The sequence below is a fragment of the Mobula hypostoma genome, chromosome 10 (assembly GCF_963921235.1).
Source record: "Mobula hypostoma chromosome 10, sMobHyp1.1, whole genome shotgun sequence".
In the NCBI taxonomy this organism is placed as follows: domain Eukaryota; kingdom Metazoa; phylum Chordata; class Chondrichthyes; order Myliobatiformes; family Myliobatidae; genus Mobula; species Mobula hypostoma.
Genome location: NC_086106.1, coordinates 25,741,939 through 25,756,719, shown reverse-complemented (window position 1 = coordinate 25,756,719; position 14,781 = coordinate 25,741,939). Strand labels below are relative to the sequence as shown.

At 44.6% G+C, this 14,781-nt stretch overlaps 1 gene segment (V, D, J or C); it reads left to right on the top strand.

The window, feature by feature from the left end:
- The first annotated feature begins 509 nt into the window (after positions 1-509).
- LOC134352457 (T cell receptor alpha variable 9-2-like) lies at positions 510-6,968 on the top strand. The segment is given in 2 exon segments: positions 510-612; positions 6,619-6,968. Coding segments are annotated over 2 exon segments (453 nt in total).
- The last annotated feature ends 7,813 nt before the right edge of the window (positions 6,969-14,781 follow it).

Sequence of the window (14,781 nt, the reverse complement as noted above, 5' to 3'; positions counted from 1 at the left end):
CAAGCTAAAGAACTTACGTTGAATCCATGAGAGATCACACGATGACGCAGGATCTTCGCAAAGCTCGAGTGCACATTGAACATCTTTGTCGCAATTGTCTTTGATAGATTTCCTCAAGGATGAAGGAATCTCTGCGAACACAATATTTTTATATTCCGGGAAAATTTTGGATAGGATATCACTCTCATGGCGATTGGAGTAGTAATGTTATTGACATCGACATGTAGCAACGAGGGATGTTTTTCCCACTGTCAGAAAATGACTGGGGAATAAATGGTTGACTTATTCGATTGACATTCAGTTCGAGTACACTGTCACTTTGATTGTGGCACTTCTGAGTAAATGTAGGGTTACGGAAGGTGTTCCACAAAACATGAGACTGCTGTGTGTGTGTGTGTGTGTGTGTGTGTGTGTGAGAGAGAGAGAGAGAGAGAGAGAGAGAGAGAGAGAGAAAGGAAGAGGTAGGAAGAGGTACCAGTATACAGCAAAGAAATAGGCAGAATAACGGTATGGACACGAAGCAGATTCTGATTGTTCCGCCGAAGGTATCGGTTCTTTCTGTCAGCGAATCCTTTAAACCGCGAAAAATCTCGGTTCTACACAAGGTGAAAGGTACGGCTGAAACAATCTCGCATCACAATATCTGGTATAATTACGTCCTGAAAGGAATCTGCCATTCGATTCAGAGCGAAATTATACACCATGATTTTACTCTGTTTATTGCTGATTTCTTTGGCTTTGCTGCCTGGTGAGTCTCTGCTAAAGTGGCCCGCGAATTTCTCTGGTGTTCAATACAAGCTAGCGATGTTAATGTATTCTGTCCTTTCTTGCAGAATCGTCTGGGATAGATTCAGTGTCGCAGGATCCTCCCGACGTAACGGCTAAGGAAGAGCAGACCATAACAATGATTTGTAATTACACTGACGCTGATGAAGATACCTTTTGGTACATTCAACATAGTGGAGGATCTCCAGAGTATTTGCTGAAGGTATATAGCACAGGAAAAATGGAGCGGCATCCAGATTGTCCAGTTACATTTACCGCTAGTTTGCAGAAAGGCAGCAAGACTGCTCAACTGAATATCACTAAAGCTCTTGTGACGGACTCTGGCTTCTATCTCTGTGCAATGAGCATCACGCTGTTGCCTGAAGACGGCGGGTCCGGACAAAAACTGGTTCTGTACAATGCAAAAAGCTCTCACTGGAGGGGTCTTTTGCCGGTAAATTGGGAGTGCGCACACTGAAATCAGCAGTGGTCACGTGCCCTACTTAACAGCGCTGCAATCACCAACACAAGGCGCCGAAGGTAATGGAACAGTTCATGACTACAATGCGCACCCGAACTGGATCTTTATAATGTATTTCCGGGATACGGCAATGTGCATTCACCCACCCTCTGTGCTGCAACGGCATATCGCGATTGGCAACCTAGTATGACGTCGTATTTGGCTACATTGTTCGAGCTTCTGCATAGAGAAGCAATAAGGCCGGAGTGGAACTGCAATATATTTAAATAGGACAGTGGTTCACTGAGGGAAAACAGAGCGTGAGCAAATCGTTGTTTTAGTTTGACAAAGAATAGCAAGTGTCATGCTGCTGAAATTAAGGATGTTGCAGTAGCTCCTTATGATTTAGACTGAGTATTTAGATAATGCGACAGGTCCTGCGGATGCTTAGCGTGATAGAGAATGCAAACAGTATTTTGGTCGTTGCATTAACGGACTGTGAGAAATGGTCATTGTTCATAGTGAATTTATGTTGAAAGTACATACTGTGTGTGCGAGGTGTGATGCAGTGAACCGTCGCTAGAGGGCGGGTCGTGATAGAAAACTCGAAGTGGCGCACCCAAATATTAGCAAGAATCACGTGGTTGACTTATGAGAGTGAAAATCAGTAGCAAACTACACCGGTGAAGATTTCAGGTTGTTTGGACATGAAATGGCCACTGCTTGGATTCAAATATATCCAGTGGTCTTGTGCAGGGTTCCACTATGTATATTTGCATGATCAGCATTCCCTAATGCAGTGTGATTGCCGATCTGGACAGAACAGATCCTGCGTAGAATGGGCACATGGAACGGAGCGCATCCTGCTGAACATCGTACAACGCCCCGTCCTGAGACAACACAACCTCCCTGCTCAGAGGCTACAAGAGGACGAAGTGGCAGGGCGATAAGAGCTACAACACACCCAGAACCCCAAGAACAGTTTTGGACAAGAAGGAATACACCTATGCGAGGGATAAATGATTGCCTATTAGGAGCATCCACATGGAATCCGTGCATAAGAGGTAGGAGATAGATAGAAGAGAGAGCTACAGAATGAGAGGAGAAAGAGAGAGAGACAGAGACAGAGAGAGAGAGAGTGAGAGAGAGAAAGAGAGAGTGAGAGAGAGAGAGGGAGAAAGGGGAAGGGAAAGTGAGTGAACGACAGTTAGAGACGCAAAGTGGAGGACAAAAAAAAGAGAAACGGAAAGAGCGGAGTGCAGAGAATGCGCGGAAAGGAGAGGAAACAGGTGAAAAGAGTGATTAAGGGAGATAAAGAAGGGAACGAGACATATTCTGGTCCCGATACAGCAGGAAGACGACGCGCGATGAGGTCCGAGAAGAAGAATTGAAAGACTGCTAAAGCTTGTTCATTTTGAAAGACAGGGTAAGAACATAAGACCATAAAACTTAGTAGAAGAATTAGGGCTTTTGGCCTATGGAATCTGCTCCTGCAGGAAATCATGACTGATCGTTTGATCCTTCTGCAGCCCCACTCTCGGCCGTCCCTTCGGAACCTTTGATACCGTGGCTAATCAAAAACATATCACGCTCTGCCTTAAGTATCCCCAACCACCTGTCCTCCACAGCTGCCTGTGCTAACAAATGCAATAAATTCACCACACTCGCGCTGATGGAATTACTCCGCATCTCTGTATTAAGTTGACGCCTGTCTCGCCTGACCCTTTGCCCTATTCTCCTAGACTCCACCAGCGTATGAAACACCCTTTACACATCTACTCTGCCTAGGGGCTTTCAACATTCGAAACGATTCAGTGAGATTCCCCCCTCATCCTTCTAAATTACAGCGAACACAGACTCATAAGTATCAAACTTTTCTCGTACGATAACACTTGCATTACTGGAATCATCCTTGGCAACCTCCTTTGAAATATCTCCAATGCGAGCGGATTTTTTCTTCAATGAAGAGCCCAAAGCTATTCGCAATCCCCAAAGTGAGACCTCACCCGTGCCTTGAAGCGTCAGTGTCACATCGCTACTCTTGTATTCTCGACCCCCTGAAATGAGTTCTAACATTGTCTGGTGTCTTCCTTACCGCCGACTCTACGAAAAAATTAACCTTTAGGGTGATCTGCACAAGGACTACCAAGCCGCGTTGCATCTTTGCACATCTTCGTTTTGGCTTTTGTCCACGTTCAGTAAATAGTCTGCACAATTACTTCTTCCAACAAAGTTCATGACCATGATTTTCCAACGTTATATTTCATTTGCCGTTCTCTTTCCCATTCTGGTCATTTGTCTCAGGCCTTCTGTAGATTATCAATACACTCTAACCCTTCATCAGTCTTCGTATCATATGCAAAAACCTGGCAACAAAGTGAAGAGTTCTATCATTTAAATCATTGATGTACAACATCAGAACCATTGGTCCCAGCACGGACCCCTGCGGAGCACCGCTTCTCACCGGCAGCCAACCGGAGAGTGATTATTTTAGTTCTATTCGCTACCTTCTGCCAAACAGCTGGTGCTATAACCATACCAGTAACGTTCCTGTAATACCAAACGTTCTTAACTTGGTAAGCTTCCTCACGTTTGGCACCTTGGCAAAAACCTTATGAAACTCATCACATACAACATCCATTGCACCCGCTTTATCTGACCTTCGTGTAGTCCCCTCAAATAATTCCAACATGATCGTCAGGCAATATCTTCCTTGAAACCATGCTGACTTTCTCCTATCTGGTCCTGTGTCACCAAATGTTTCATAATTCATCCTTAACAATTGAATCCAACATATTCGCATCCACTGATATCAGGCTAAAAGGTCTTTAATTTCTTCCTTTCTTAAACAGTAAAGTGAAGTTTCTAATTTTACATTCCTCTGGCACCATGCCACAGTCCAGTAATTCTGAGAGATCATTAATAATATCGCCATAATCACTACCACTAATCTTTCAGAACCTGAGTTTGTAGTTCACCTTGTACAGGTGACTTAGCTCTTTCGGCTCTTTGAGCCTTGTAATAGTAACTGCACATCCCTCGAACCGGCCAACATCTGTTAGCGCCTTCTTCCTTGCTTTGCAAATACGCTTTTCAAGATCTCTTTTGCTCTTTCTTCGTCTGTCATTGATGCCAATGTTTTCCATGACATCTAGATTCTGTCCCTCCCTCTCTAAAATGTCGTGGACGCAATTCGAAACTGACACGTGGGAGGCAGCATACCATCAAGGTGCTGTGCTCACAGCCTCAGAATCTCCAGTCTGTTCCCATGATTGTTAAGTCCCCTATTGCTACCGCTCCTTTCTTCTTCCTCTTTCCCATCTGCAGCACGAGCCTATGCTCCTTTTCAGTAGCCCTGGCACCTTAGCATTCCCCTGTGAATTCATCCCCCAGATTGGTATGCAGAAAAATATTCTTACTATTGACAGGAATGACCACAGCTGTGCTGTCTATTCAGATTTCCATTTCTCCTGATAGTCCAATAGCCACTTGCCTCTTGCAGCTTCTACTGGCTACTTCCCTATGACTCCGATCGATTATCTTCTCGCTCTGCTGTACAAGCCGAAGGTCATTGAGCTGGTCACTCCAGATCCCTACCATGGTCTTCGAGGAGATTCAGCCAGATGCATTCCTTCCAGATGTAGTTCCCTGGGCGACTCTGGATCTCCCAGGTCTCCAACATCTGCCATGAAGAAGACACAACAGACATCTACTACACTATGCAAAGTAAGAGGGGTAAAATGAAGCCCTAAGAGAATCCGACCGGGAGCCATCACGCCTTTCAAGTCGAAGGCACATCATAGGCAATATACCAATCCCGTTCGGGAGGAAGGGCACGTGCCTCCCCCGAGCCTCTGATGCTCCTGACGTGACGTAATTACCTTCAGCTGGCTCAAAATTTGATATAATCCTATTGTTGATGTTAAGGCCGACACCGTATCACGCTCGTGTTTGTTGACGATTTTAATGGCTGCTCTGTCTGGATAATTTCTTCATCATCAGTTTGCGCGTGTTCTACACCGTCATTAAGATTCGGGGCCACTCACCCTCTGCGAGAGTTGTTACAGATACGAGTGGGGTAAATTCGGTAACTCAGGAAATGAGGAAATTAATGACCGTGGAAGGGCCGAACATAAGGCCGTAAGAAATAAGACTAGGAGTATGCCGTTTGACCCGTCGAACCTGCTCCGCAATTCAGTCGCATCATTACTTAATAAGATCGTCAGTTTCTTTGTTCTACAGTGCTTGGCCTTTACCAGCTACCTGGTTTCACCTATCCCTTTCAGTCAGACTCTTTCATGTTCCTTCACGGTTTAATTTATGCATCCCCCTCCTTACTTCTCAGTCCTGAAGAAGGGTCTCGGGCCGAAATGTCGACTATTTACATTTTCTACAGATTCCGCCTGACCTGCTGACTCCCTCCTGAGTTTTTTGAGTTGCATTGGATTTTGAGCATCTGCAAATTTTTCATCCAACTATCGTCCTTCCACAAGACAGGAGCGACAACAACTTTCCTGGAGAGACAAGGCTGAACCGCATTATGACAAGAGACGAGCACACAAAGCACATCCCCCATTCTCCTGAGTGAAGACATTTTTCTTATTGTCTGCCTCAGTGGCGTTTCGCCCGCTTGCCAGAGGGGAGAAATGTGAAGATAAATGCGTCTGAGTGTGAATTGCGGTTTGCGAGTTCACATTCAGACGCATTTATCTCCTGAGTGGGCAGAGGAAGTGATATCCAGGGAAAACGGTGGGAGGTTGATATGGTGAGTAAAATAGGGGGAGAATGTGGGCTGTTTGGTATGATGGAATGACAAAGTGGATAACTTGGGGAGACGTAAGAGAAGTGAAAAAGTGAGAGAGTGAGAGATGGTGATCGACAGAACAGAGAGTAGAGCGATAAATATCGCGGGGGGGGGGGAGGGAGAGAGAAATAGGGATGTGACCCTGACTGGAAGAAGAATGGAAGAGAGAGAGTGAAGTATAACCACTCTCGCACGGTGGTCAGCGCGACGTTATTTACAGCTCCGGGCATCGGATTTAGAATAGCATAAAGAGGAACTGAAACAAACCGATCTGTGATTGGTGATTGGACCAGCGCAGATCGGTGCTGACAGCCAACCAATCCATTGGCAGGGCAACGCCCCCAGACTTACGCAAGCTGAAATATGCTGCAGTTCTGAGTTTACTCTTCAATATCAGTCAAGGATATTAACTTATTGAAAGTAAGCTCTCTTTCGATCGAGTTTGACAGCAGACATCATGAATTATCAGTTTTATCTGCTGATTATATTGACTACGATACCCGGTGAGTCTCCGCGGTAACGGCCTATATCTGTTCTGTATGTACGAAGAAAGCCCGATCTGTTCATGCATTCTGTCCTTTTATTGCAGGAACAAATGGGAAGGATTCGGTGACGCAATGGCCTCTTGAATTAACGATTGCGGAAGAACAAAGTGTAACAATGAACTGTAATTACACTGGCGATCCTACATATATTTTTTGGTACATTCAGCATCGGGTGGAATCTCCAAGATATTTGCTGACGGTATATAGCACTGGGATAATGGACCGGAATCCAGCGAGGTTTACCGCTGGTTGGCAGCGTGACAGCAAGGCAGCCCATTTGAACATCTCTGGTGCTCTTGTGTCGGATTCCGCCGTTTATCTTTGTGCCATGATGCCCACAGTGTTGCAAGGCGATGCCGGCTCTGGACAAAATCCGAACTCCGTGATGCAGTGAGCGCTCGCTAGAGGGAGCCCTTTGCCGGGAAACAGCCGGGGTGCAAACACATAGCCACCACTGTTACGTGATTAACTTAAGAAGGCTAAACTCCATGGGAAAGGGGAGAAATTACCGACTACATTTTTCAGTTAGTTGGAATGCTGCTTTGCTTGCGGGAGTGACGGTGTCATCCTTGTGAATGTCCTCTGAACCCTTTCCAATGTCAGTACATCTTTGTTAAAATAGGAACCCAAAACTGTTCAGAATGCTCAAGGTGAGGCCTCGCTTGTCTTACAAATCCTTTGCATTATATCTCTGCCCATGTATTCTGGACATCTTGAAATGAATGCTAAGTTTTTATTTGCCTTCCTCACCATCGACACTTCCTGCAAGTTAACCGCCCGGCCGTTCTGCACTTGGATCCACCAAATGTCTTTGCATCGTAGAATTTTGGATTTTCTCCCTGCTTACGAAATAGTCTGCACATTTATTTCATATACCAATGGGTTGACATTCATCTTGGTACATTGTACTTCGTCTGCCACTCTCTGACCCATTTTCCTAATCTTTCTGTCCTTCTGCAGCCTGCAAGTTTCCTCTGAACCTTCCATCAATCTTTGTATCATCTACAAAACTTGGCAACACAGCCATCTATTCCATCATCTATATCATTGACAATGATTTTGAAAAATCATTCCTGATGCCTCCGCAATCTCTACCGCTACAACTTTTAGGGCGCAAGTGTGCAGTTCATCTGGTTCGGATGACTTATATACCCTTCTGTCCTTCAGCGTTTTGAGGACTTTCGCCCTTGTAACTGTAATTGCACTCAGATGTCTTCCCCTGCACCCTTCCACGTCTGACCCGCTGCTCGCATATTCCACAGGGAAGCCTGATGCGAAATAATCATATCGTTCATCTGTCATCAACTTGTCTCCCAGCATTATTTCTTCGGCGACAGTTTCTTGCTTTCTATATGCACTCCCATCTCGCTTTTATTATTTTACATTGTTGAAGAAAAACCTTATAGTATCCATTTTGCTAATGTTTGCTAATGGTTGTTTTAGTTGTTCTCTAGGGTTTTGAAAGCGTCCTGATCCTCTGTCTTGTTACTAATTTTTGCGTTGCTGTATACCCGCTCTTTTGCCTTTACATTAGCTTTGACTCCCCTTGTCAGCCACGGTTGTACTACTTTTCCATTTGCGTGTTTCCTCATTTTTGGAGACAGCTATCGGGCACCTTTCTCATTTTTCCCAGAATTTCACGCCCTTACTGCTCTGCTGTCCTCCCTTGCAGCCTGTCCTCCAAGTCCTCCACTCTGAATTCGTTGACCAACTCCTCTCTCATACCACTGGAATTTCATTTACTGTGTTGAAATTCTGTTTCGTCAGACTTTACTTTCCCACTGGCAAATTTCCAGTTGAACTCAATCATATTGGAAGGACTGCCTTCAAATTGCTCTTTTATCCCAAGGTCACTAATTATCTCTAGTTTATTACACAACACCCAAAGCTGTACAACTGATCCCCTTGTAGGGTGACGGGCAATTTGTTCTGAAGTGCCGTTTCATTGGCATTCAACAAACTCACTCTCTTGAGCTCCATATCTAACCTGACTTTTCCAATCAACCTGCATGTTGACATCTCCCATGACTATCATAACATTACCCTTTGAGACACCTTTTCTATTTCCTCTTGTAATCTGTACTCCACATTCTAGCTACTGTCGGGAGGCTTGTATATAGCTGCCTGCAGGGTTCCTTAAAACTTGCAGTTTCTTGACTCAACCCATATTGACCCGGCGCCCCTCAGAAACTTTGGGTTTGTTAAAGGTACGAACGGGGCAGATTAGTTGACTCAGGATCGGAAGGAATTATTGAACTTGGAAGGACAGAGCATGTCGCTGAGCTGAAATTACTCAGGGTATGCCATTGCTTATCTGTGGAACAATTAACATTGTGGAAACTTTAGAAAAAATCATTACAATGTTCATCCTTGCATACGTGGCTCGGTCTGAAGACAACCCTGTCAGGATGTCGGATTTCCAGAGCAGGAAACTATCTCCGGAGTTCTTGTGTGGGTTTCTGCGCTGTATCTTTGCACAAATTAGCCCACAGATTTTGGGGATGCAGGCAGATCTGGACAAAAAATATATATCCTGACTGCAGTGAGCTCTCATACCAGAGGGTGACCTCAGCCTAACCTCCACATCAAAGTGAGCTCAGCCACGAGACTCAGGCACCTTCAAACCTTCCCAGGACAGAGCCCTATGAAGACAACACCGTTAGGCGACAAGAGATTGAACACCCGACTCCTATGCTCAGAAAAGACGTTGCTTATTGCTTTTCTTTATTTGCTTACAGTTTCGAACTGGAAGGGGAGGAGGACCGAAAGATGCACAGAAGAGGATGGCGTTTTGATATAAAGGGAGAGTTGGACATTGCCGGCTTCCACCAACAGCAGGATGAGGCAAAATGCAAACTGAAGGAACTGCACCGTATTTTCCCATGGGGTATCTGCAAAACGACGTTATTAAGTTTTATTTATGAATGTTCAAATGTTCTGGGAATCCCGTTCCCTTTCTCTCCTTCTGATCAAAGTGAAACCCCTCAGAAAATTCCTCCTGTCCTATCCGCTGCACCCGCCCCCTGAGAATTATTGTCCTACCACTCCTACTCCGATCCCCTCTTGATAACTTATTTGGACCCCGCTCCGCCCAGCTTCCCGATAGCCGTTCCCTATCTGGTCGCAGGTTGCCTACCTTTTCTGGTCTGATTCCACCATATTCAGCCCACATTCTGAAAGCAATGTCTCTCAATTCTATCGAAGTCTCAATATCCCGGCTGCTTTTGCCAGGAGAAGTGTCCTCGGTCCACTGTGTAAGCCAGATCAAAACCTTATATGTCCAATAATGCTTATCCTTCTCTCTGCAACACAGATGAAAACCGTTCAATCGATACGTTTTTATTTTTGGCAGACTGCATCTTCAGCCCTATAAACACGGAACCTGCAGAACCATCTGCTGACAGGAGAGCCACTGCACTCCGAATGAAGCTTCCGTGAATGTGCCTCGTGGAGAGGGAGTCCATTTTCCTTTTAAATCCGGAACCACAGAAGAAAGTTGTTCTCGTTTTTGCCCTTGACTATCGTCACAATGCTTTCTGCTCTGTTTACTGAGAAAATGAACTGAGCCAATCAAATTTCTGAACAGTCAACCAAAGTAACCAGGATGAGTTACAGCGTAACAATCATAAGCAAGAGGAGAAAGAACAGGCAATTTCGCCATTCCAGGTATCATCTTCATTCTCTAACATCAGCATCCAACCTTCGGTTGTCTGCACATATCCCAGAATTGGTCTACATGATATTAATCGCTGCATTGTCTCCAGGCGCCTCACGGAACAGTAAAACAAGTGAACAAACTCCTTTCCGAATTTCAACATCGTATAATCTTTATTATACAAAATGTGTTATTGCATGTGGCACAGAGCAAACGAGCGATAGAGAAAGAGAGTGTGTGTGTGTGTGTGTGTGTGTGTGAGTGAGAGAGAGAGAGAGAGAGAGTGAGAGAGAGGTAGAGAGAGAGACAGAGGGGAGTGTGCGTGCATGTGAGTGGGTGTCAGAGGGTGCAGAATAGAGAAAGCAAAAGCAAATTGGGTAAAAGAGAGGGAGAACAAAACTGAGAAAGGAAAGGAGAAGCGGAAGGAGAAAGGATAAAAGAGTGACACACAGTTGAGAAGTTAATTACTGAAGAGAAACAAAGCAAGGAGGGTCTGTGTGGAAAGAATTCAGGCTACAGGAAGAAGATCGCCGGGAGAGATCATGAGTGGGAAACTGAGAGATTCTGTGAACAGGTAATTGTTCTGATTAATTCCATAATCCTACGCCTTGAGTAAGTGACGAATGAGGTGCGAGAGACACGCTTTCTAGGTCCACTGAGTCTCTTCTGCCCCTGAACTCCATCTATCACCTTCTCTCCCGTAACAATTTCATAAAATCCTATTATTGATTTAATGCAGACAACATGTTTCCCTGTGTTGGTCGATGATCCTAACGGCTGCTCTCCCTGGTGTGTCTCGGCCTAATCGGTTAGCGCTTGTCCTTCGTGGTCAATGCGACTCGGCTCCGCTCACACGCTCTGGGAGTTTTGACAGATTCAAGTAGGGCAAACTCGGCGACTCAGGATGGGCGGGAATTAATAATCGATGAAGGAGAGACAGTGTCACTGAGATGCAGCTACTCGGAAACTGGTAACATTCTGGAAAATCTCTGAAAAAGTTGTTGATAATATTCTGGACTGGAAACGCGGTTCAATCTGAAGGCATTCCGCTCAGGATTTCAGGTTCGCTGAACAACACTGGCCAACAGTATAATTTAAATATTTCCGGAACTCTTCCAGATTCCATTGTTTATCTTTGTGCCTTCCAGCTCATTGTGTTCTCAATATTTACATTGCCCTCTCAATATTCGCATTGATTTAACACCAGCATTATCTACCCCTGTGATCTCCAATACAGATAGAAACTGCTCGATCACAGTTGTTTCTTCAGCAGACAAGCAACCATAGCTCATAAAACATCAAACATGCCCGATATTCTGGTGAAAGAACATCCACCTCACCCTAAGGCTACGTGCTCACTACTCCGGATAATTTTGAATACGAAGCTTTTTCTCTTGGCTTGGTCCCTCCGTCCACACTGAAACGGCGTTTTCAGCCCCCGAAAACGGAGAGTTTCGAAAACACTCTCCAGGCTGTGTAAATTTGAAAACGACTGTTTCGCGTTGTAGTGTGAACCGGGTAAACGGAGAGATTTAAAAACGTTTCATGACAACACCACAACACTGCTTTTTCTGCTTCTGCTTGGTAATGCGCAAGCACTGTCGGACAGCTGTTATAATGTGCTACTGGTGTGAACGGTCTGAGAGCCAAATTGTAAAGTGAGCTTTTTTGACTAGTTCCCCTAAATTGATTTGATTGAGTCTATCTTTAAAAACATTAATGTCAGAAATACTGCGCAGGTCTACCGGCAGAAGATTCCACTCTCTTGGTTCTTAGTTCTTGGTTCTTACTCCTCCAAAATATTCCGCATGGAATTTAAGCGGGAGCTGGCGGAGGGTGGGCTTAAGAAGGAAATTTCTGAAGCAGAGAATTTGCCTTAAATTTAATTGGGTTTGATTGTGTGACTGTGTTCGGATTAAGATTATTCCATTTTTTAATTGTGTGGGGGAAAAATGAATTGCTGCACATATCTGACTTAGTAGTTAGTATTTCAAATTGAGTTGATGCCATCTTCTGCTCCTAATTGGTTTGGGTTTGATGTGGGATTGGTAGTTTATGTCGAGTTGACCATTTAATATTTTGTAATTGTTGATCTTGTTGATCTTGGGTGGAGGACGGCTTCATGCGTGCGTTGTTTACTTTATTGTCTACGTTAATAGATTGTTTGGAATTAAATATCACCACTTCTGTGCTGACTTTGTAGTCTTTTGTAACTCGCAGAAACAGCTCGACTTCATTGTCTGTCTAAACGAAGAAGTCCGGTCTGATTTTCCCAGCAGAGGTTTTCTTTGTATTCCTCGAAGACATTGCTGAAAACTTTCTTTCGCTGTTGTTACTGTTATTCTAGTTTTTGACCAATGGAAATAGCACAACGCCGCCGCGGAAACGTAAATATTAAACCGTTTTCTCTTCGCTTGTTTTCTGTAGATGTGTCTGCGCTTCCACAGTGGAGTAATATCGCCCAAATATCCGGTGTAGTGGGTACAGAGATATTTTGAAATAAACGCCTAGTGTGGACGCCTGTCATTTTCAAAATTATCCGGTCTAGTGGGGACGTAGCCTTTATCTTTGTGGTCGGGATTTCCCTTTCCGTAAAACATTGTTGCAGTATCTCCCTACTCTGTTTTGTAAATATGCGAGACGTGGACAATGGATACTTCAACAAGGAGTAGTTGTCGCCGTAACCGGAACTAGTTCCACGTTTAGAATCAAAGGCAAGCAGAGAAAGACCAAGCTATGTGAGACTCCTCTTAGTTCTTGGTTTATATTTTACAGAAGCTTGCAGATATCCCCGATTCCTTGAAGATGCAAACGAAATCTCTGTCTTTTAAAGGAAATCACTGCCTCCGCAGCTCTTTGTGAGAGAGGATTGCAAGAGGTCTTCCACTGGAAACAAATTCTGCGTACGGTAATTTTATATTGTTACTCATTTATCTGGGGCCGTTTTCATCATCTGGGAAAGGGGCTGCGGAGAGGTGGATGGGAAAGATCTGAAGGAGGGATCGAGAATGCAGGAATTGGAAAGATGACTTGACAGTGACAGAGAGAATCTGAGGGAGTCGAATAGGATGAGGACATAGAGAGGCGGACGTCAGAGAGAGGAAGTGAGACAGTGAGGGACATCAGACAGTGAAGGAGAAAGGAAAATACAGTACAAAACGGAAGAGAAAAAAATAATAGCGGATAAAAAGAGGGGAAAGGGTGAATGAGACAGTGAGAGAGAGAGAGAGTAAGAGAGAGAGAGAGTGAGAAAGTAGGAGGAGAGGAATATAGTCAATTAACGTCAGTCCATTTTCATGATCTATTTTAGAAGAAAACGGTCGATATACTTCGAAACGAAAGTACAGAGTCTCCCAGAAAGTCTCTGCTAGTCCTTTCTTGAATCACTTGTCTTCTTCGAAGAAACATCTTCAAATCATTATCTGTTTAATTGAGTTAATGTACGATGTTGCCGATACAACTACCACATGGTGGTCTTTTTTTTATCGACTATTCTACCTGTTGAATCTGTCAGTGCGTTCCGGCGCTGCTCAAACATTCGAGGTTTGTAACAGGGACAAATGCTGCAGATTTTGTAACCCCAATAGGAGGGATTTTATGACTTTGGAAGGGCAGACCGTGTCTCTGTGCTGCAGTAACTTGCAATCTAGCGGAGCATATTTGTTGTGCGTTCAATATTCTGGAAAATCTACGAAAACATTCATGACTGGAGATATAGTTTTAGGCGAAGACAGATCGGTCAGGACTTCGGGTCTCTGTACAAAAATGGCATATTTCCGCTTAATTATGTTCTTCGGGATTCTGCTGGACTTCACGGAATAGCATTGCGCAATTCCGTACTTAACGTTCCACGGCAATAGAGGATCCGGACACCAGAGTTTTCTCAGTGTTTGCTTGCTCTAACGGGTGCCTTCGGTGTTCCCTCAACCTTCAAATTAAGCTCGTCCATAGGGCGAAGACGTCACCGCATTTTCCCTCCGGAGGGGCTCCTCAAGGCTGCAACGACGAGGTATACGCTCTGCAAAGCACTACCATTTCTCCTCCGAGCAAATTCTGCCCTCTTTCTCTCTACTGTCATTGGCATGACCCTTATGTATGGGTACAGATGTGCAATAGAGAAAGCCGGAGTAAGATCAGGATAAATGAAAACAGTGTGTTGTGACATAGGAGCGGACAGAAGGAATTCGAGAGAAATGCGTGAGAAACGAGAAAGCAAGATAGCAAAGAAATATGGAGAGCGAAATATGGTGAAGGGCGAGGGAAAGTGAATGAATGAAGGGGATCGACACAGATCGAGAGAGAGAAAAATGATGCCAAAGAGAGGGAATAGAAGAAAGAGTAAAGAGATGTAGGAGGAGAGCGAGAGCGAGGTCGGAAAAAGAGCGAGGGAGCGGGAACGGCTAGAGTGGCGTAAGGAGGGAGCTTGATTGATATCGAGAGAAAGAACAGCTGGGAGGAGAGTGGGGAAGGAGAAGCAGGACAACGGAATGGATAAACCGGGAAAGAGGGAAGAAAAAAACACGTGAAGAAAGAAGCGGTGAGAAGGAAAGAG